We start from the raw sequence: 23,501 nt of genomic DNA, 5'->3' as shown, positions 1-23,501 counted from the left end.
ATAATGAAAATATCTCTAGCACATTTCAAATCTGACTTAGTTTACACAAACTTTTTGGGAACACATACCCACCCGGGGCTGCATTTCAGGAGCATTCCTTAGCAGCTTGTTGCCTATCCATCTTTTTCTGTTTTTGCTGTTCTCCTTGAAGTCATGGGCTGAATTCTTTGCAAACAGCCAGAGGTGAGTGTGAGTCAGGGAGCCTTGAAGTAAACCCTGAGGAAGAAAAAACTGGCAGTGGGGATTTCTGAGCTGCCTTCTCAGGACTTCCAAGGAGGGTGGTGGATCTGATCTATCTGAATTTCTCACTGCCCTTGGCCACCTTCTGACTAACCCAACTTCTACCTTCCTTTGATGCAAAACCCACTGAATACAAAAAAATCTGTCAAGGGCTCTCTTGTTAGAGAACATACAACCTAAAAGGAGATTACACTATGAATTCAACAAATGGTCCATTAAATAAACTTTTATTTATTGTTTATTTTATTTTTCTTTTCTCCACTGCTGTATTCCAAATGCCAACAGGAGTACTGGGGCACCAATACAAATGGTTGAATGACCTTCGAATAATAAAAGCTATTTTTATTGAAGACCTGCCAATGCCAGGCACTTTTCAAAGGCAATCTTGCTGAGCCTACCCTACAGCTCTAGGAGGTGCTATGTTGCCTGTTTCACAGATGAGGAAACTGAGGCACGGATGAGTTAAATATCTTACCAAAGACACATTCAAGTAAATGAGAAAAGTGATGTTTTCAGGCTCCAAAGCCTGGGTTCTTTCTCAGAATGTACTAGTTCCTTTTTTTCAAAGAATGAAAGGTGCTCAAGCTCAGGAGTGACTCTATGGGACTGTCACAACCTCCTGCTAGAGAGTTTGTCTCCCAGACCTCCCTTTCCTTGCCATTCCTTCACCTTCTGCCTGCTCTGTGGAAGGCACTGTGTCTTTGGCTACTTTACTTCCCTCATTCCCAGGAAAGGCACCCACAAGTGAAGGGAACCATCCAGAAGCATTTCAGCTGTTCTTTCCATGCATTTGTAGCCCTACCTGTATAGATACACAATTATAGCAAAAACTTGGATTTATTACAAAAGGCTTTCTCATACATTCATTCTCTCATCCAGTTCTCATCACCATGCTGGGTCTAGGCAGGAATTACTAGCACCATTTAACAGATACCAATAGCTCACATTAATCACAAACTTATTCTGTCCAGGCTCTGTTTCAAGGGCTTTGAGTTTACCATTCCTTTCATCCTCACAATAATCCTTGGAGGTTGGTCCTATTATCTCCATTTTACAGATGAGAAAACTGAAGCACAGAGAGGCCAAGCAACTTACCCAAGTTCACACACAGCTAACCATCGTCCCTCCCCCACACACTACAGGTCCATATCCTTAATCCCTCTCCGTTGTGTTGCCTGACTAGTAGTAGATGCTGGAACAGAACCCAGCTTTCCCAGCCCTACACCAGTAAACAGCCAAACACCATGTGGGCAGTCCCCACTATGGTTTGATTATGAAAAGGCCTCTTCAGCTGGGCTCTAGTCCTTCAGCCCTAACTCTCATTTTAGTGCTTGCTATAAAAGGCTTAACGAGAGACAAGTTTTTGCATTTCTGTCATGCTCATTCTATTTCCTGTTTCTCCTATTTTTCTTGTCTGTTATTTCTGCTGTGTATCGTATATTCTCCAAGCTTATGAATAGTGTCAAAATGCTTGTCATCCTTAGCACTCAGTCAATAAGCACTGAATTGGCCACTGCATAATGGCATACATATTCAACTGCTTTTAAGAGCTAGGAGGATGGAATCTCACGTTTCCTGTAGGTGACATGGTGGCTGAGATAGGGTATTTTAAGGTTTGAGGTAAGGCAATCATGAGCTGTCAAACTTAATTCCCGGCCCTCAGTCTCAGCTTCAACATGCACACAGCCCTCCTAACCCAATTCTAAAGTGCATCCCTGTTAAATTAAAGAAAAGTTCATGGTGGAAAAGATGCTGACATGAAATCACATCTCAAAGCATAGTTCACACAACAAATCCTGTTCCAGTATCAGCTGTTACATGACCTTGGTTTCAATGCATTATAGGAACAAGTTACTCTCAGAGGCACCTGGGAATTAAAATGATCACACACCATCACCTGTGTAACTATTATCCATTCTGCTTTCTGGGCATATAAAAGCACTTTGCTTATGTAATCAAACCAGAAATCTCCCTCAGTGGGTGAACTTCTCAACTGAGCAGCTCTGTATCTGCCAGTCAGTGGTCTTCTGCTGCATCACCAGTATCCTGAACTCGAGTCAACAGCAGTGAGGGCCTCACTCAGGCAATGTCGGGCCTTGAGGATGCGACGCTGAATACAGATCATCTAAATCCCCTGACATGGCTGGGAATATTAAAGAACAGTAAAACAGGAAGGAATGTAGTGGGAATAGTGTATAACTGATAAATATGATTTAATCCCTGAAGAAAATCATGAGATATGAACAAATACTAAATGAATTAATTTTCAAATCCAATAGTTATGCAAATTTTATACCAATCTTTTCAGATACATTAATTAAAGAATTTCTTTAAAAACACTCTGGAATTCACAATAGCCAAGATATGGAAACAATCTAAGTATATATCAAGAGAAGAATTAATACAGAAAATGTGGTATATATTTCAGTACACACACACACACACACACACACACACACGAATATTATTCAGCCTTAAAAGAGGAGAGCCTGCCATTTGCCACAAAATGGATAGACTTAGAGGACATTATGCTAAGTGAAATAAGCCAGGAACAGAAAGAGAAATATTGCATGATCTCATTTATGTGGAATCTAAAAAGAAAGTCTAATATACAGAGACAGAGAATAAATTAGTGGTTACTGTGGGCAGGTGCTGGGGAGATGTAGATCAAACAATACAAAGCAGCATAAATATATAGGACAAACAAGTCTAGAGATCTAATGTACAACCTGAGGACTGTAGTTAATAAAATTGTATTAGAGATTTTTGTTAAATAAGTAGATTTTAGTACCTCTTGTCACACAAAAAAGTATGTAAGATGATTGATATGTTCATTTGCTTCACTATAGTAACCATTTTCCTACCTATATGTATCCCACAACATCATGTGGTAAACCTCAAATATACACAATAAAATTTATTTTGAAAATAAAATCAAAATAATCTTGGTTAATTTTTGATGGCTCTTTCACAATAACCTTTAGTACATATAGAGTTTCAGAAAACTTATAATCAACAATAACCCAAAGGCCATCATAACATGCAAATTAAATAGTGTTAATGGTAAATGGATGACTTTGTTCTCATAAAAGTAAATAGAAGACTTAAGGGAGAAAAATTATAATATACTTGAACTATTTGGTTTCACTCAGAAGACAGTAATTGGCTGGTCTTTGGCTAGCCTCCAAATTGGATAATAATCTCCTACTTACTAATTCATTCCTTCCCTGTTTTGCAAATGAAATTTATAAATTATTCTTTACTTCCTTCCCTTACATAAGCAGAACTTTCAGGTTCTACTAAATATCTGTCATAGTTCATTTCTGTGGTGGCTACATGTCAATGGCTTCTGTGTTTACATTTAGCTAAATCACTTTATGGCATGTTTCCAAAGAAGAGTTATGTGAGTACATTTTTATACATCCCAGATGTGTATGCTGTAATCTTATTTTAACATTACAGGTTATTGGCCAAAGTACATTACAATAATCTATTGTTGGGATCAGTGCCAGCTTTAAAGCTACTACGAGGTATCACGAGGTATGATTTGAGTAGCTGTTAGCACTGGGACCTTCAGTGGGAATGAAGCCAGTGTGGGAAAGCCAACATCAGGCTGGAGGGAGAGGGTGCACGCACCAGATGGGCTAGGCAGAGAGACTTCCTCGCAGTTCCTGGTCAAAGATCTAGAGCCGGATGAGCAGACTGGATGCACACTAGTTAGAACAAGCCATGAAGATGACCAGGAAGGAAAGCACATACCGTGGAACCAAAGCTGGGCTTGCAGAGAGGTAAACAGAAACCAGAGGATTCATAGGAGACCACAGGGAGAGGAAAGGGGAGGATCGGAGAGTGCTAGTGGTCAGTAAGGTGCCAGGAAACTAGCAAGTAGTGCAAAAGAATGGTGAGAAGAGCATTTCGCCTCAGCCCAGAAACTTCTTTTGTGCTTTTTGCTAGGGCAGGCACCAACCAGACAGCTACGCCAAGGGCATAGCCATGCTGCAGCGAGGTAGTGCCTTCTGTGTGAGGGGCACAGCAAGACCTAATATTAATATTTACAAGTTTTTTCTTTTCTATATTTATGCTCTTGAAAAGAGTAAACAAGGGAAATATAAATTTTGATAGTTGTAAACATGGAATATAGAAAACAGCCTGTGATTATGGGTATCTGAGGGCACAGGAAACCCCTCAAAGGGAGAATAGGTTTTCCAGTTGAGCTTTATTGAACAAAGGCACACAACACACATACATGGAGAAACAACTAAAAATGGGTCCTTCGATGTTCATAATTCTTAATGTAAATTCTAAAAAAAAATCAATTTTTTTGATAATATGTTCTGTATGACTTTGGTAATTTAACAGTCTTGGATTTGTTTTTCTTTTTTTAAAATGTTTTTTTATCGAGGTAAAACATACCTACATATTTTACCATACTTACCATTCTAGTATACAGTTCAGTGGTAATAAATACATTTATGTTCTTCCCCCTTCCTTCATCCCTGGGATTTCTTTTTCTGACTTTGGAGAAGGCTGGACAAATGATCTCTGAGATCCAATGTCCCAATTCCATCAGTTTATAACTCCCAAATATAGGGTAAAACCCCACCCTTTTGATACCCTGAAGTGACTTTTTTGAATACCACAATGTTAAGTATTAAGTAATGAAAACCTTACCCCTGGAACTTTATAGTATTGTACTGAAGTGAACTCCATTACCAAAGTCAGAAGTGGAACTCGGGGTAAGGAGAAGGAGGAACAGCTGCCACATCCAGGGACCTTGAAAATTAAATTATTTCCTCCTCCTGTTTTTGGACTCTTCCATGTTTCCTGTTTGTCAAAGCCAATCCAGACGGACGTTATCCAGGCTTTCTCAGAACTGGCTTATTAGGGATAATTGGGTAAGGAATTTTCAGTAGGTCCTGATGTGCCAGTCTTGGTAAGTTTCTCCTTACACTCACCTCTGTGTCTGCTTTTTTCCTCCTGTGAGTGTCTGAGAGATGAGAGGCTCACATCTCCATCTCTTCCATTTTAAAAGTGAGTAAGTATCCAGCATATATAAAGAACTCTTACAACTCAACAATAAATGACAAATAACCCAATAAAAATGGGCAATAGATATGAATAGATATTTCTCTTAAACAAAAAGACATAAAACATCCAATAAAGCACATGAAAAGATTCTCAGCATCACTAGTCATTAGGGAAATGCAAATTAAAACCACAATGAGATATCACTTCATATCCACTAGAATGGGTATAATCAAAAAGACAGACAATAACAAGTATTGGTAAGGACAGGGAGAAATTGGAATCCTCATATACTGCTGGTGGGAGTGTAAGATGGTGCAGCATCTTTGGAAAACAGACAGTTCCTCAAAATGTTACACATGGAGTTAGCATATGACTCAACAACTCCACTCCTAGGTATATACGTCAGTGATTCTCCAATTCTCTGACACCAGTAGGTGTCCTACAATTCAATTCTATTCTGACACAAACTACCTGGAGTTAAGACTCCACAGGTTTAAGGGATGATTCCTACAAGACAGCCCTCATTTCAGATGCCAGTTGCAAGTCTCTGGTCCCCAGGCCACCTGCACTTCTGTCTGACTTGATTACAACTTCATTGGGGGTGGGGGGAAGCCCTTCTCAAGTTCATTTGCTAGAATGACTCATAGAACTCAGAAAAACATTTTACTTTTTTTTATTTGCTCTTTACTGGTTTATGATAGAGAATACAATTCAGGAACAGCCAAATGGAAGAGACTCAAAGGGCAAAGTGTGGGGACAGGTGTAGAGCTTCCATACTCTTTCTGAGCGTGGCACCTCCCAGCATGTCCATGTGTTCACTAACCTGAAAGCTCTCTGAATCTTATTGTTCAAAAGTTTTTATAGAACTCAGTCTCCAGCCTTTCTCCCCTCTCTGGTCAGAGGTCAAGGGGTGGGGCTGAAAGTTCAACCCTCTAATCTCACATTTGGTCTTTCTGGTGACCATTCCCCATCCTAAAGCTATCTAGGGGATCCATCCTGAGTCGCCTCATTAGCACAAACTCTAGTCTGGTCAAAAGACACTTTTATCACTCAGGAAATCCCAAGGGTTGTAGGAGCTCTGGGCCAGGAACCAAGGATAAAAGATCAAGTCTATTTTTTATTATCATAATACTCAAGATAATTAAAAACATATGACCACACAAAAACTTGTACATGAGTGAATGTTCATAGCAGCATTTTTCATAATAGCTCAAAAGTGGAAGCAACTAGAATGTCCACCAACTGATGAATGGATAAAAAAAAGTGGTATGTTCAACATAATGGAATATTATTTGATCATAATGGTGGTTATAGTGGTTAAGGCACAGAATCTGGAGTCTCTGACTCTTTAAGAAGAAAACTTGTCTCTGGCACTTATTAACTATGACTTTGGGCTTCTTGGTTTCTTAGTCTCAGTTTCCTCACCTGTAACACGAGGATAATAATAGTACCTGCTTCATACAGTTGTTGTGGCAATTCTATCAGTTATATGTATAGAAATTACTTAGATCAGGGCCTAGAACATTGTGTACTTAGAATATAAGTGGTCAAAGATTATTAAAGAAAACTTCACAAAGATTCCTTTGAAGTCTCACTTCCTTCTCTGACATTCTAGAACTTGATGCTTTTCTTCATTAAGTGAATCTTTGTTTAGTTTTCTAATGCCTATGTTTGGAAATATGTGTGGGTTTTAAGTATTTTATTTGAGATCATTAGTTTTAAAATACTTTGCATCAACATTCTTTACCAGTCTGTGGAGTTAAGATGCCTGTATTCTTTGGTTCCTATTCAAACGTAAGAGGAGGAAATCTGTGAGTCACAAAATGGAGAGAGATGATGAATTCAGATCTGGGCGTGCCATGGTACATCCAAGTAGAGATGCCAGGGAGCTTTAGATTTTGAGTTCAACGCAAAATGATTGATTAATGGATAAATATGAGCTCAATTACAAAAAATGTGAACTTTTGACACCGGGAAGTACATTTTAACCAAAATAATATTTAGTGTGGTGCAATGGAAAAGAGTGTGGGCTTGAGAGTTAAACAGGTTCAAGCCTGCCTTTGTCAAGCTCTGTAATTCTAGGCAATCACTCAACCCCTCTGAAATAATAACAGCAATCTCAAAATGTTGTGTTAGTATCATATCAAACAATGAATGTCAAGTAAATAAGAATTGAAGTTATCCTCAATGCTAGAAGCATTAATTTTCTTTTTAGCTTGATGGTTTTTAAAAATGTATGTGAAATATTCATATGCTAATTTGGCAATTAATACCAACAAGTTTAGTAATATGTTTTGTATCTACACAGCAGGAGCTTATTACCAATTTGAAATTTTCCACATTTTAAAAAAAATATGTAATGATCAGAGCAATCAGAAATCCATGTCCCAGTGCAGGTGTACATGTGCCATATGTCACCATGAGGCAATGGTAGTCATATTCTGTACCTTTGCTTATTGAGCTTGGTGAAGCCAGCCTGGAAATTCAGTACCCATACAAGTACCTATATTCCATATTTCTTGGTCCTAAGAGTAGAGAGTGGAGAAAATTCTATTACTGTATTCAGTATTACTGAATAATGTTTTAGTTCGACTGATGATATATTCACTTACATAACGGCAGAAGGTAGCATGTAAACATCATGAGTGCCAAAAGCTATTTATAATTTCCTTGCTAAGTCTTGGCTAGATGATTAAGGTCAATAAAATCAATAGTAACTTCTTGTTAAAAGCACCATGGATTTATCTGTGCCATGTAAGACTTGCATGGAATTCCAATTTTACATTTGATTTTATACGACTAACGCCCTTGGGATAACATTTCCTAGGGGGCAGGAGGGAGGATGGAATTATAAGCAACACCATTTTATCAGTTTCATGAATTGATGTGTCTTGGTGATGGCATAAATGTCATCAGTAGTACGACGTAATGAATTACACATATCTGTAGCTGATGTAAAGAAACTAAAGTATAGACAATCAAAAGAAGTAGATTATGTTAAAGAATCATTTTTATTTGGCTTTTTGGGTGAGCTGTGCTTAGAGTTGAGCCTGTATATATTTGATCGTCCAAGATTTTGCTCCCTACAAAATCACAAAGCCTGTTATGAAGATCTGTTTTAGGTAGAAACTGTTTAATTTCCCATATTCTCATTTAGTCCTCTGCAACTGCTTTGTTCAGAAAATTGATAATGACTGATACACGGTGCAGGTTAGGAGTGTTATCCTTAGGCCTTTCTGGTACATGTGGGTGAGTGATGAGTTTTTGGTGTCAGTTTCTTCTTAAAATCCAGGCTGTAAGCAAAGAGTAAAGAGGGACCAACCAAACTCTCAATTAAGCTGAACTGATGCTGTCCAGCTGGAAGGTCAGCGTCACATGAATAAATCGGCAGTAGATAGGAATTAACTACCTATGTGTACCATGTGTACTAGCTCCTGACAGAACGTGGCTAGGGCCACACAGAAGAACAGTGTTTAGTATTCTATTTCCAAAGCCAACTCTTTAAGGAACAGTTTCTTCTTTGATCAGCGCTGTTAGTGTAAAACATGCAGTTCTGTTTCTGTACCAGGTTTATGAAGAATTATGTTATCTGGCAGTGCTTAAACAATAGCTTTTTCCAGTTCACATATTCCTTTTTATATTTATGGTGAAAGGTGGGCCAGCTATCTATTCTTAAACTGGAGGATACATATTTTCTTTAAACCACATAGTCAAAAGGTACAAGAAAAAACTGAAAGTAAACATAAGAGTATACACCTGCTTACAAGTTCGACATACTTCTGTGTTTTCAAAAATGGACTTATAAATGTTTTAGATCTGCAGAAATATTAAGATACTTAAAATGCCTATGCACCACTATTATTTTTAAAATCTACTTATTCTTTTATCTTATTTTTGTCTGTAAATTTTAAGGTGCATTATTTTTTTTAAGGTGCAATATATTTTTGTAAGAAGAGGGACAATGACTCCATGGCTGAGCTGATACAAACTCACTGCCTATCACTTAGGAGGCAGGATGGACCCCTTACAGGGTCATTTGGCCTGCACCTCTGATGACCTGGTCTGTAGAATACTCAACATACTCCTCTCTCCTTTCCTTCCATCCCGTATTTTCTTCTTTAAATTTATTTTGTCACAAGGAAACTTAGGAGAAAAAGGAATCTTAATTTATCAGTAATTTTCATACATGAGAATTAAAGGACTCCAGCTATTTGTTATGTCATTGTAGTTTACAAGGTCATAAAACTGTGCTTTATAGGTCATATATTTCCTGGTCTTATCAGAAAAGTAGGACAGAATGGCAGCTAAATACCATGAGCTCCAGAGTCAGACAGCCTGGATTCCAATCCTTGGCTCTGCCACTTACAACTGGTGTGACTTTATAATCTTTCTGTGTCCCAGTTTTCTCATAGGAAGATGTGTGAATTACAAAGATTAAATGAAAAAATGCTGTGAAGAGCTTAGAACAGTGTCTGGCACACAGTAAGTGCTCAGTACATTTTAGCAAAAAGCATGAAATACAGCTTTCCAAATGTAATGATTACTGTCAGGCTAATATGATAAATCTAAAATATTGGGCTCTATTGCTAATCATTAATTCTCCTCTTACTGATTATTTTCTTTATTAAACCAACCTTTATCTAACATTTACTAAGCCCAGAAATGGGGTAAAAGAAGATATTTAAGAAAAAGTCTATGACATTGAGCTATTAAGGTCCAGTGGAAGATCCTAACATAAGTAATTATAATACAGTGGAAGGATGTTCAGTGTGAGAACACAGATTTGGGAGCTACGGAGGGGGGTGAGGTGAATAGAAGACAGGGCTGGAAAGACAGTTTGGATCAATCTGTGAAAGGGAAGGTGATTGAGATGACCAGATTTGTTTCCGACAATCAGGTACATGAGGACTGGAAACCACAGAGTGGATGAGTTTCTAGAAACAGGCATGTTGAGGAGGAGGGAGAAGTCAATGATGTTTATTTATTCATGACTAGAAACTCAAGAAAAGTTTTCTTCCTTCTTCAGCTTAAAATGAATCAGTCAAAATGAAGAAAACTCTCTCTCTGCAGTTAAAAAAACCCAAGAGCGCCTGTGATGAAAGCCAGCTGGGGTGAGGGATGCTGCTGGTGCAGGTTAAAACTCCTATCAGGGGAAGCAGCCTCCGGTTCTCGGTTGGTCAGCAGCCTGGACTGGTCGGAGGCCGGCGAGGCTGGCTCATCGGAGCCGGGCTTGGCAAGTTAGTCAGGTGATCTGAAGGTCTGGTCTAAGAAAATGGTGGTGGGCAAGCCGGGTGGACAAGGAGAGAGGGAGGAGCTCAGCGGGGAAGCTGGAAGGCCAGATGGTGTCAAGGAGAAGGTAGATGGGATTGTGACTAGACCCATGGCTGCCATGCTTGTACTTGAAAGCAGGAAAGTTAAAAAGATGGCAAAGCCAGGGACAAACAAAAGTGAAATGATGTTGTGGTGATTTTCCTAATGCAGATGAGTAAACAGGGCATAACTGTTGTCAAATGCATTTTGCTGGAGTTTTCCTGAGTACTCTCACTTGGAAATACTTCTCAGTTTAAGACAGGGGCTGTGTTTAGGGTTAGGGATGAAACTGCGGTAAGAACACCCTAGGGAAGTGTTTCTGGCTTTGAGATGTCCTCTAGGATGAATTAGATATGCTGCTGACAAAACCTAGATCTGGTCTATGGTAGTCTGGGTGTACTGCCAGTGGCCCTTTTATAGATAACTCTTCTCCTAAAGTTAGAAACTGGAGACAGGTATTATTATATGGAATAGAAAAAAAGAAATAAAAAATAAAGAAACTGACCCCAAATGTCAATATGAAAATATTAGCAAAGCCTGGAATGTAACAGGCAAAGTACTACTCATTTAACTTTCACAAACTGTTGTGCTATGTTGTTCCAGGAGCAACGCTAGAATTGTAACATTTTGTCTTTTTTTGCTTTATCAAAAGTATTTTTAAAACAATCTATTTCTATCTACCACAGTTTAATGAAAAACTCAATTAAACCACTCATTTGGCATCGTGTATGCAAAGCCTAAATGTAGTCAAAAGTAGATCAAAGTAGTTTTTTAAAAATTATATTACATTAGTATTCCTCATGCCTAAAATCATTTTTCAGAGTTAAATTACCTATAATAGAAAGGGAGGCAACATGTATTCAAGTCCATATCTATAAATACTACAAAACTTATGTTAACTGTTTTTACATCTTTAACTTTTAATGTTTAAAGAATAACATAAATTTGCTTTAAGAATTAACATAAGATTTAAGGATAGGCTTACTGCAGACTCTAACCCACAGGCTGGAATTTTAGGGTATTCTACTCTGCATACATAAGAAATTAATAACAATTAACTCCTTCTAACTTATTCATTAATCATTGCCTGGACTAGTGTTCCCCAAACCTGTGTGCCACTCAAAAAGAATTTCCAAAGTTGACTAAGTTTGGAAAATGCTAGGTTGAATAAAGTAGCTTTCTTTGCTGTAGGTATCAGTATATTAATATAATAATGTACAATGTGAACTTTTAGGAGTGTTCTTAGAGTAGAGAGTCTCAAACATATTTAACTATGGACAATTTTGGGGGACACAGTTTGGGAAATTCTGACCTAAAGTATGAGTCAAAAAAAAAATGAATTTTGGATTGCTCATACATATCTTCAGAGGTTTCTTGCCTTTGAAAACAACAAAATTGATTATTGTCAGAAGTTTGATTTCAGAATCTTCCTGTCTAGTCTAATACTCTTAAAAGTGCCTTCACCTCATCCCTGTCTGGTCTAATACTCTTAAAAATGCCTTTACCATATACAGTAATTTAGAATTGTTTTTTTAAAAATGCCCTTAGGCCTCTTTGTAAGCAGCCTCACAATAAAAATAGTTGAAGAAACCAGCCAAGAGGCTAGTAAAGGCTGTCTACCCATACTGAATGGGTAGACCACATTAAATATTCTATGATTTCTGCTTCATTGAATCAAAACTGCCTCTCCATTTGTATTTATGGCATCAGAATGCAACCTTTTTTTTCTTTTTTGATTCAGGGTCTCACTCTGCTACCCAAGCTGGAATGAGTGCAGTGGTACAATCAAAGCTCACTACAGCCTCAAACTCCTGGGTGATCCTCCTGCCTCAGTCTCCCAAACAGCTAGGACCACAGGTGTGCACTGGCCATGCCCAGCTAATTTTTTATTTTTTGTAGAGATGGGGTATTGCTATGTTACCCAAGCTGGTCTCAAACTCCTGTCCTCAAGCAATCCTCCCACTTCAACCTCCCAAAGTGCTGGGATTACAGGTGTGAGCCACCATGCCCAGGCAAGAATTCAGCCTTCTAAGCATAGTATTCTAAAGACAATATCTAGAATTAATAAGAATGAGAATCGTCAAAGACAAAGGCTTATATGTGTTAATTTATGTGCTTTTGCAAGGAAGGACTTCTCTGTTGAAAGTGGCAGGAAACCAAGGGAAACTAGCTAAAGAAAAAAAAAGGACTCTCAGTGGACACTGACATGGGTAAGAAATTAGAGCTGTTGTAATTCACTGAGATTTAAAGATTGTTTGTTAGGGCAGAAAACTCAGTCCAAGCTGACTAATACAGAGAGTGAACTTAGTTTCTAGCTTTCCAGTTCCACTCTCCTTGTGAGTTGATTTTATTTCAATTCCCATGAAATCCTCTGAGATCACCTAAGTGGGTTTCTGGCCTGTACAACCAACAATCCCTGCTAAAACTGATAAAAAATGATATTTATCTAGAACTATTTTGTTCTTAAACATTTGTCAAGCAATAGGTTCTACCCTTTCTATGCCAAAGTTAATTTATAGGCATATACACAGTTTGAAAAGTCCGTTAACTTGTTTAGGTGAGGGAAGTGCAATTTACTGTACTGATGATAAGGATAATTTTTTGCCTGTACATTATTCATAGTACCCAATAACAGATGGCTGAATAATTTTCTCTTACTGTATGCAAACTGTGATTTGACCTGAAATCCCAATTAATAACATCTTTTCATAGCATATACAGGAAAAGCAATTTCTAGTACTTCAAAGTGATAACAATATCTTTATTGGACAATCTGAAAAAAACTGACTCATACCAGCTATCATTTTAGCTTTGTTATGTAAAAACAAAATACTATTGCTTAATACATAAATCTTTGTGTAGTATTCTTATTTCTTGAGCTTAATTCAACTGAGTATTCTCTCTGGACCCATGAGGATGTGGCTCCCTCTTTTAGGCCACCTTCCAGAGCAGCCTTGGACTACACTCTATGCTCTGAAAGGAAGAAGCAAAGTACCCTAAATTGGGAGGTAAGGTTTTTATGCAATAATTGTTAACCAGTGAGACACTGACTTCTATTTTACACAAATGGTTTATAGCTGTGCCAAACTGAAATTAGTAAATTATAAACATCATTTTCTCAAAATCCTTTCACAGATACTGTTTTAACTCCTTTACATCCTTGTGGATGGGAAGCACATGGAGGTTCTGAGACTTGCTTAAAGTCTCCTACAAGTAAGTGGCAGCATCAGTTCTGGAACCTGGATCTCCTGTCACCTAGTTCTTTCCATTACACCTTAGTACAAAGAGGAACAACTGTCTTCTCTGTAACATTCTCTTTAAAATCTGTAAAAATGTTTACATTACACACAGAATGTTTTCATTGTACTAGAAGTAAAAGAAATTTTAAAACATGAACATATGCTACCTGTTACATTTACCACAGGAACATATAAATTATAATGCATTTACTGCTGATATATGGTTAATTGAATATCATTTTAGTAGCATTATATAACACATTTTGCTACACAAGTATTTAATGAGATGCCACCATAAAAGCTAAGCAGATATTTTTTCCAGAATACTTTGGAAATAAAAGTATATAAACTGACAATTTTTTAAAGATGTCACTTAAATTGCAAATCTCCATCAATAAAAGAAACAAAGGTTAGAGAGAAATAACATTTGATACAAAGATTCAGAATGAATAGTGTTTAGGATAGAAAGAAAAAGAGTATCTTTGCTCATTAGCACAAACACAAAAGAATATTTACAAACATATTATTGATTCAGTGATTGGTAAAACACATCAGGAATTCAAGGATAATGTTAGGATTTAGGAATGTGAACTGCTTAAAATTACAAAGAAATAACAGTGGCTCCAACTGCCTATTTTAAATTGTCTACAAAACCATTTTTTTTTTTTGCATTGCAATTCTTTTAGCAACCTAAGTTGAATAAAGGAATACAGCAAGTGATGATGCTAAATAAAAATTTCTACCAGATATTCGACTCATAAGACCACGTCACGTAATGTTATTTTTCACGCATCTTGGAGGCCACAAATATCTGAAAAACATTTTAATTTGGTCAATTGACAACTAATGAATTTCAACGAGTTGTTTTTAAAACCACTTAAAAAATAAACTTCAACCATTTTGTCTTGAATGTATAAGATGATGACATATGCCTGTGGGAAATACTTATTCACAGGATATTCTTATCAGTAGAAATGATTAATATGGTAGAATATGAATGAAAACAATTCATAACTAACTGATATGATAACTATTGATAACTAACTGTCCAACTTTGGGAGACATGCTTAGTTTAATTCTTTGCTCATTGGTTTTTGAAGGACATAGAAATTACAGCTCATGAGATTTTGTGGAGATAGTGGTATCATTAACTAAAACACAGACTATATGAAAAAATTAGCACTAACACATTAACTTTCTTATTAAAGAAATAAGGTGGGGGAGTGATGTTTGTTGTTCATCTAACAGATGACAAATGAATGCTAAAATCTGTCATCCATTTGCCTTACTTATTCTTGGTAGTTTAATAATCCTTATATTGACTGAACAAAAATATGCCAACTTACTGTTTTGGAAAAAATGTGTAGAAGATCAGAGAATAAATGGTCTTTTAGCCTATTTATCTTATGTCTCAAGAGTTTTAACATTATTCTTTTTTAGCAGAGATATCCAAATTTTAACACAGTCAGTACCACAGTGTCTACTCAACAACTTCTATTACCAATAAAACAAATGGTTTAACATTTCAAATCTACATAGGGCTTGACAGAGATTTAAAGGTTCTTTTTGGTCTTAATGGATCAAGTATAGGCTTTTCTTCACAGAAAAATAAAGCTGTGGTTTGACCATGCTAATTAGCTTGTGGCTCTAAGTTCTTTTTCCAGACAGGAAGATTAATTTCCTATTTCCAATGATACTTTTAGGGCAATTCAACATAGGCTACAGTTAGCAGTTTAAGAGTGAAATCATAATATGAAGAAAAAATTGGCTGTGAACTAAAGTTTTGAAAACTTTCAAAATTAAATATCATTTTTAAAAGCTGAAAGTGTTTTAAAAACAGTGGTGTGTGCCTAGTGGGTTCAAATTTGTGCTAAATGCAATTTCCATCAGTACAAACATGGTTTGATTGGTTATATGTGAGAATACAATGACTGTAAACATGGATCACAATCAGTTGGGATAAGGAGCTGAGAAAACCTCCATTGATTGCTGCAAATGGTGACATTTTATTTTTTTCTGGCTGTAAATAAAATATCAGTGTTTCAGCCTTAACCTCAGGGTTAGCCACACTCAAAGGGCAGCCTTTCTGTTCTCGAAGGAATGCTGTGAACTCACAGTGGGGCCTCAGCTGAGGCAAGAACACCCTCTTCAGTCCTACCTCATTCTTGGGCATGCATCCCAGTGATGTAAAGAAAACCTCCCTCCAATAATCCTGAACCCCTATCGTGCCCTCCACACCCCCAACTAAAAGGACCATTTAAAAAGTCAAAGCCAAATTTATGCACCTCTCCTGGAGTGCTTTCCTTCCTTCTAAACAGTGTAGGCATAATATTATAAAGATCTCTTTTCTCATGAGGCTTATTTTCTAGTGTGTGTGTATTTGTAGGGGGAGCAATAGGTAAAATACAAAAATAACATGATAATTAAAATATACAGCATGCCAGATAGTGATAAGAAGTACTACTGAGAAAAATGAAGCTGGGAGGGAAGTAGGGGGTGTCTGTCTAGGTGGTGGCACTGCAAAGGTGACATCTGAGCAAAGACCTGAAGGAGGCAAGTGAGTGAGCCATTCTGATCCAGGGGACTGGGGAAGGAGAGTCTCAGGCTCAGGAGGCACGGAATGCAAAGGCCCGGGGGTGGAGAGGTACCTGGTGTTGGCTGAAGAACAGCAAGAGGCACAGTGTGGCTGGAGCAGAGGGAGTGAGTGGGAGGAGGCCAAAGGGGAACAGGCCATGTAGGTCCTGCTATTCTACCGACCATCTGAGAAGCATAGGGAATCACTGGAGGGTTCTCAGCGGAGGAATGGCACAACCTAACATGTAAAGCACTCTTCTCTTCTTAAATAGCCATGGTGGAAGCATCATCGAAAGAGACCAGAAAGATAAATCTGATAACAGGTGTCCCAAAGTTTGCACATACAACTACTGAAAGAGGAAAAGGGTTGAATCCTGGAGGCACGGTGTGTGGTAGCTGGAAGAAGGGGGTTTCCCAGGGAGACATCCGCCTGACTTTCAGGCCCCGACCGCGCAGAAAACTCGGTCCTTGGCACACCAATCCCAGGTCCCCCTCCCAGGAGGGTCAGGGCCCGAGCCTGCACACCACATTGCTATGGCAACTGTAGGCTCCCCTTTCCTCTCTGCTTCCTAAGCGCTAGGGACCCGGACCGCGCGTTGCCTTCAGCTGGAGCGACACGTCTGACCCAGTGCGGGTTCATCAGCATTCTGCCCGCGGCGTCTCCCCCGCCCTCGCCTTGCCACACAGCTCCCGCCTATCCAGCAGCTACAGCCTCCAGCTGTCAGTGAGACCCCACCGCCCCCACCTTGTACCCTCCCCGGGGGCTCACAGCCCACCTTGCCCTGGACGGTGCCTAGCGGCCCCGGGCACTGACACGGCTCTGCCTAGCTACGCAGCGCTTTCCTTACACTGACCGCGGCCACAGGCTGCAGACCCACCGCGGAGAGGGGGCGCCCCGCATCCGGCTCGCAGGCAGTGCGTCCCGGTAGACTCGCTCTTAAGGCATCCCTGCAACAACTCTCTAGGGACATTCAACTCCCCTGTGAGCCGCTTTAAGATCCCCCCACGCCTCCTGCAATGCACCAGACCGGGGAGGTAAACATGGAAGGCACCTGCATTGCGCCCCCGCTGGGATGCGCTGTGCGCAAAAGAGGAGACTGCGGCCAAGCCAGAGAGCATCGGAGGCGCAGAGAGTTAGGAGTGGGTTTTCTCAGGACTCACCTTGTGCAGTTTCCACATGGCTCCCAGAGCCTTGACTTCGTGGCTGGAATGTTTGCCCTCCTCCAAACACTGGTAGCACACGGGCATCTTGCACTGCACGCAGTACATGCTGTGGTTCTCCAGCTCGTGGTCTGTGCAGGTGGAGACCTTTCGCGGGCTCAGTCTCCGGCTCACGCGGCCCTGAGCTGGGGGCACCAGGCGGTGCTTGGCTAGGGGTCCCCGTGGCGGGTGGCAGCGCAGGCGGCACGGGTCGCAGTAGAAGACATCGCACTGTTCGCACATGACCGTGGCCTCCTTGGGCGCCTTCTCGCAGAGCTGGCACTTGAGGGCCGCGGCTTTGCTCTGCTGGTAGCGGTCAATCACCCCTTCCAGGACACGGTTCTTGGGGAAGCCGCGGAGCCCCCGGTCATCCAAGATGAGACTGCGGTGGCACTGGGGGCAGGTGATACAGGAGTTGCGGGGTATCGGGGCCAGGGCCGGTGACAGGTGGGTGGCGGGTGGCGGCATAGCTGGGGGAAACACGCGGACGCCGTTGGGGGACTTCTGGCACGGGGTAGTGGGGGCGCTGGCGAAACCCCCGTAGGAGCCATAGCCGCTGTCCGCCTCGCTGTACAGGCTCATCTTGTCCAGGTCCAGATAGTCATAGTCGGAGACCCCAGAGCCCGAGGCCCGACGGCTCTGAGGGGACTCTGATTCCGGGGTCTGCACCAGGATGTTGCGGGCGCACGCCTGACATAAATTGTGAGAGCAGGGCAGGATGATGGGCTCCCGATAGAAGGAGCCACAGACGGGGCATTTTAACTCCTCTTCCATCTCTTCCATGGGGACCGGTCGGGGAGCGAGGCAGCGGCGGCTGCAGCGGGTGCCGGAGCTGGCGAGCTGGCCCACGGGCCTGTCTTGTCCAGCACCTTGGCCAGCGGCGGCGGCGGCGGCGGCTGTGGTGGCTGCTGTGGTGGCGGCTGCTGTAGTGGCGGCTTCCCGCGTCGTCTTGGCGCCGACACCCAGCGAGGCGCTCTCTCTCTCTGAGAGCCGCGGAGCCGCCGCGCCGCGCGCCAGCTCAGGACCGCCCCCTCCTCGCCTCCTAGTCCCGCCCCGGCCCGTGAGCCGTGGCCCATTGGGCGGCGGGCGAGAGAGCAAAGCTCTTATTGGCCAAACGCCCTGTCCGTCTCCTCTCCTCCGCAGGCCACAGGAGGTTCGGTGGCGTCTGGGGTTGAGGGGAGCCTTTGCTCCCGGCTGCATGATCGCGGGAGGGGGCTGGCGTGCGGAGGCTAGGGGACCGGGAAGGAGGAATTATGCGGGATGACTCATCCCTCGCCCCACTTCCTTCCGACCTCCCGTGCAGTCACCCAGGAGCAGGGGGCGTGAGAAATCCCTCCCCGCGGCGAGGGGGCTGGCGGAGGGGGCTGGGGCTTCTCGGCGACATTTGCGTTTGGCTTACAGCTCTGATCTCCGCGCCCACCTACCATCGGCCGCTGCTGCGCAGCGCGGGGGACGCCCCTTCTTCCGTTGCTGGCAGCCTCGGCGGGCGCCTCACCCAGGCCTGAGTTTCTGTGCCGCACTTGGGCTTCTCCCACCTCCTGAAAGCCGCTGAAGCCGCCCCCTGGCCCGCCGCCCCCCATCCCGGGAATGTGACGGTGCTGCTGAGTCGTGACGAGACTCTCTGCTTTGCACCCTCAGTCCCTCCTTTCTAAAAGAGGATTAATAATATCGGTTTCCTAGTGTTGCCATGAGATTTAACTAGGTAACTGATGTAAAGGCTCAGCATTAGTCAAAACCTACGCCCCCTTCATTTCACGCTTTAAATTCAAGCTGGGCCCAGAGGCGTCTAGGCTTTGGTGTCAACGTGCTCCTGTCCCTCCGCCTCCTCCCTGCCTCCCAAGGCTGTGCTCTCACCCTGCTCTCAGCACCTGTCTGAGCTTTAACCAGACCTTTGGTTCAATCGAGGCAGGAACAGTTTGTCTGTTTCTGGGTCCCCACAGTTTAGTAACTAGCTCTGTAAATGAATCACTGTGCCACTGCGGAGTCTCAATGTTTGACTCCAAACAGCATTATTCAGTGCCGCGTGCCCTGAGCATTTGCCACAGCTTACAGCAGGGTATGTTTTTCCTCCAGTGACGTAGGTGGTAATGATGGTGGTGGTGGTTCTCGTGTTAGTCCATATAAAGGGAGGAAGGGAGAGAGGGAGGAAGGAAGAAAGGGAGGAGAAAGGAATGGAAGGAGGAAGGGAGGGAGGGAAAAGAAAAGAAAAGGAAAACCTTTAAGTGACTTTATGAGTTAGTAACATTTCAAATAGTACATGGCTGGCTTTTGCTGAATGATTCATGAAGTAAATGACAAAAAGTCTTTGCAAGTTCTAAGAAATCTTGCAATTTTCCATCTTACAGAAAAGAGATAATTGATTATATGCAGCTACATTTACAATTTAAAACCGCTTTATTACCCAGAAAGAAACAGGACATTTTAGAACCCTGCCCTTATAGAAATAGTCCAATAAACTAAGTTATCTTTCCAACACCTTCTTTAGTTGCAGTGAGAACAGTAGTTGATCATTGTTATTTAAAGCCAGGTTGATCATAAATGCTATATGATTTATTTTAAACCTGACTTTTAACTGGTTCAGACCAGAGCATCCAAAGAGGTATATGTACTCTTGTTTACAGGCATAGAATTTCTTCAAGTGTGGTTGGGACATTATCTGTACTTGCAGGACATATCTGTACTTGCAGGATAGATCTAATTTATGGGTCTCAAGAGAATTTACTTTTAACAAGTAGTTAATTATTGAGAAATTGTTAGCAAGGCATGTCCTTCCACAGTTTTTGTATGTATTTGGCCACAAGTCACAGTAGCCTTGGGTCACAAATGTGAGCAGCTGTTACTCTTTTTATGAGTTTGAACTTTGCTTATCACAGTATACCATCTAAGAGGTCTGCTTATTAGCAGAAAGCTTATGCCTAAAAGTAAAGATAGCATTAGCGGATGTCTGACTGTAATATAATCTTGAGTTTACAAAGAGAACTATACAGATTTATAATACAGTCAATATAGAAAGATTTCATCTATTATGAAGTGTCTTGACATGATTTAATTGTTACATCAATTTGGTTAGGAATAAGCTAAATCAGTCAATCCTAGGAGAGCTCTTAGAATCACTCTCATTTGTTGAGAGTTCACCCTGTTTCAGGCAGTGGGTTAATTTGTTTATATACATTACTTGGTTCAATCCCTATAATTACAAGAAGAGCTAGCCACTTTACAGATGAGTAGACTGAGGGTAAGCAAAAAGAGGTAAGTGCTCAAGGTCAAATATTAGTGAAGCTAGGATTAGAATCCAGCCACTTATAAGTTTGTTTCTTTGTTCATGCGTTCATTCAACAAACGCTGAGTTCTACTCCCTGTCAGGCTCTGTGTGTAATAAATACCCAAAATGCTTTTTGTTAACTTTTATGATATTCTGTTTACCTTGACTGAGAGTTTATTATTTTTCTTGAATTCATTTCTCTAAAATATTTTCGTGGCTTTTGAAGATTTTCCTGTCATGTTGCACTATGTGGCTGTAATGTACTTTAAAGTCCTCCAATGAGTCATGTTTAAAGGGGAGTGAAGATCGGATTGTAATTGATGATACTGTAGAAATGCTATACCATTGGGGGAAAAGCTTCTGTATCCCAGCTGGTGATCTGTCCATGCCCTAAAGCACAAGGATTGATAGCCCTGTAATTTCATCATTCCTGGGGTGACTGCAGATGTTCTCATTTGTATAAAGTGCTTGATTATCCTCTGAAACTTACTATTCACCCAGATGATGTTCTTTAGCAATGAGGTGGGCAAATTTAAAATGTAGTGGCAGATTTTCTATTTTTTTAAAAAAAGATAAATGTTTCTCAATGAAAAATTGAGTTGCTTTCCTATTTGCTTTGGACTACAATGCTTGATTATTAACAAAACAGTCTCTTTGAGTCTAATGAATGAACACAGAGAAGAAAGCATTCTCTCTCTTATTTCCTCTCCACATTCTCTCCTACAGCCATCTACCCCTAGTTGAAGGGGGCAAAAAAATCAACGAAAGGAGCTGAGCATAGGCTCTGACTCTTTAAGATTCTCTGAAACATATACAAAAATGGTTTATTAAAGTGTTTGATTAAGGGTATTGCTGAATGTGATTTATAAAAATAGCATCATTTGAAAAGTGATGGATGTGATGTTTCTATTTTCAAAAGAAATTCTGAGGAAACTTCTTTTTATAAGGTACTTTACCCCATTAATATTTAATTTTATACTTAGAATATTTTGTTTCATCCTTTAATAACATACATTTATTTATTTTTGATGTCCTTTGACTTTTTTTTTTTTTTTTTTTTGAGACAGGGTCCCATCTCACTCTGTTGCCTGGGCTAGAGTGCAGTGGCATTATCATAGCTCACTGCAACCTCAAACTCCTGGGGCTCAAGTGATTCTCCTGCCTCAGCCTCCTGAGTAGCTGGGACTACAGGTGGGCACCACCATGCTTGGATAATTTTTTAGTTTTTGTAGAGATGGGGTCTTGCTATTGCCCAGGCTGGTCTCAAACTCCTGGCTTCAAGCAATTCTCCCACCTCAGCCTCCCAAAATGTTAGGATTATAAGTGTGAGCCACCGTTGTTTGGCCTCTTTGATATTTTCAATTATGTGATTAATATAGTGAATTAGGAGCTTTTTGCCTACCTAGTACTACTGGAAGATGACCTTATTCAAATTCTGTAGTATTTCTAACTGTAAGTAATATATTGGTAAGGCTTTGAGAAGGGTAGACAGGAAAATATGAGAAAATGAAGGTTTAATGAATCCTATATTGAGGTAAGAGAGTTGGAGGATAAATCCAGGAGACCTAACTTGTGAATAATAGAAATCTCAGAATGAGGAAATAACACAGTTGAAGAAAAAACACAATTGAAAAAAATAATTTCCCTGTACCAAAAAATGACATGAGATTAACATATTGAAAGGACTTTGGAATTATAGATGACATTGATGAAAAAAGACCCAGTCACATAGAGATATAATTCTTAAACTCAGAAGAAAAAAAGAACATCTTACAAGCTCCCAGACATAAAGAACAACTTAATCATAAAGAAAAAAGAACGAGATGGGAATCAGATTTCTTTCTGCAACCTTAAAGGTGAAAAGAATGTGAAATAAATTCTACAGCCTACTAAAAGAAGCCACCCTGTCTTAGTCCGTTTTGTGCTACTGTAACAGAATACCACAGACTGGGTAATTTGTAATGAACAGAAATGTATTGACTCATGGTTTTGGAGGCTGGGAAAGCCACGATCAGGGCACTGGCATCTGGTGAGGGCTTTCTAGTTGCATCATCCCATGGCAAAAGGACAGAGAGAGGGAAGAGGGGGCAGAATTTGTCCTTTTATAAGGAAACTACTCCACAATAACAAACTCATTAATCCATCCATGACAGTGGTGCCCCCATGACCCAAACACCTCTTGTACGTCCTACCTCCTAACACCTCTGCATTGGGGATCGAGTTTCCAACACATGAACGTTGGTGGACACATTCAAATCATAGTACATTGTTAAACTTCCACTGATAGTGTCATGGTGGAACCAACTATATTGCACCCATACCAGGGAATATGATGAATCCATTTAAAAGGAATGAAATTCATTAGCATTTGATTTAGAGGGATTTCCATTAAATATTATTGATTGAAAAAAGTAAGATACATAGGAGTGTACACAAGATAATTTTGCTTTTGGCAGGCTGACAATGCCCCTCCTTAAAGCACCTCTATGTACATAAGTTTACGTATGATCATATGAACATATAGAAGCTTATTAAAGCACCAAGTTGTAAACTATGGTTACCTGGAAAGGTAGAAGCTATTAAAAATGCATCAATTTTACTTCCCCAGCACATAGGAGATCCTACTTTTGTAAGCTAAGTTTATGAAT

The 23,501-nt window shown here is 40.6% G+C and overlaps 1 protein-coding gene across 10 annotated transcripts in view; it reads right to left on the bottom strand.

Moving 5' to 3' along the window:
- The window catches only part of TRIM9 (tripartite motif containing 9), a 106,848-nt gene extending 87,282 nt beyond the window's left edge, over positions 1–19,566 (bottom strand). For 9 of the 10 annotated variants that reach the window (XM_045567352.1, XM_045567340.1, XM_045567308.1 and 6 more), the window contains exon 1: positions 17,553–18,566. In XM_045567352.1, the coding sequence (XP_045423308.1) occupies positions 17,553–18,374 (822 nt within the window). In that variant the 5' untranslated portion in view covers positions 18,375–18,566. Of the gene's footprint in view, positions 1–17,552 lie in introns of all 10 variants that reach the window. The other variant, XM_045567281.1, reaches the window with a different exon arrangement.
- Between the last annotated feature and the right edge of the window lie 3,935 nt (positions 19,567–23,501).

Source organism: Lemur catta, chromosome 1 (assembly GCF_020740605.2).
Source record: "Lemur catta isolate mLemCat1 chromosome 1, mLemCat1.pri, whole genome shotgun sequence".
NCBI lineage: Eukaryota > Metazoa > Chordata > Mammalia > Primates > Lemuridae > Lemur > Lemur catta.
This window is presented reverse-complemented; position numbering and strand designations above follow the sequence as displayed.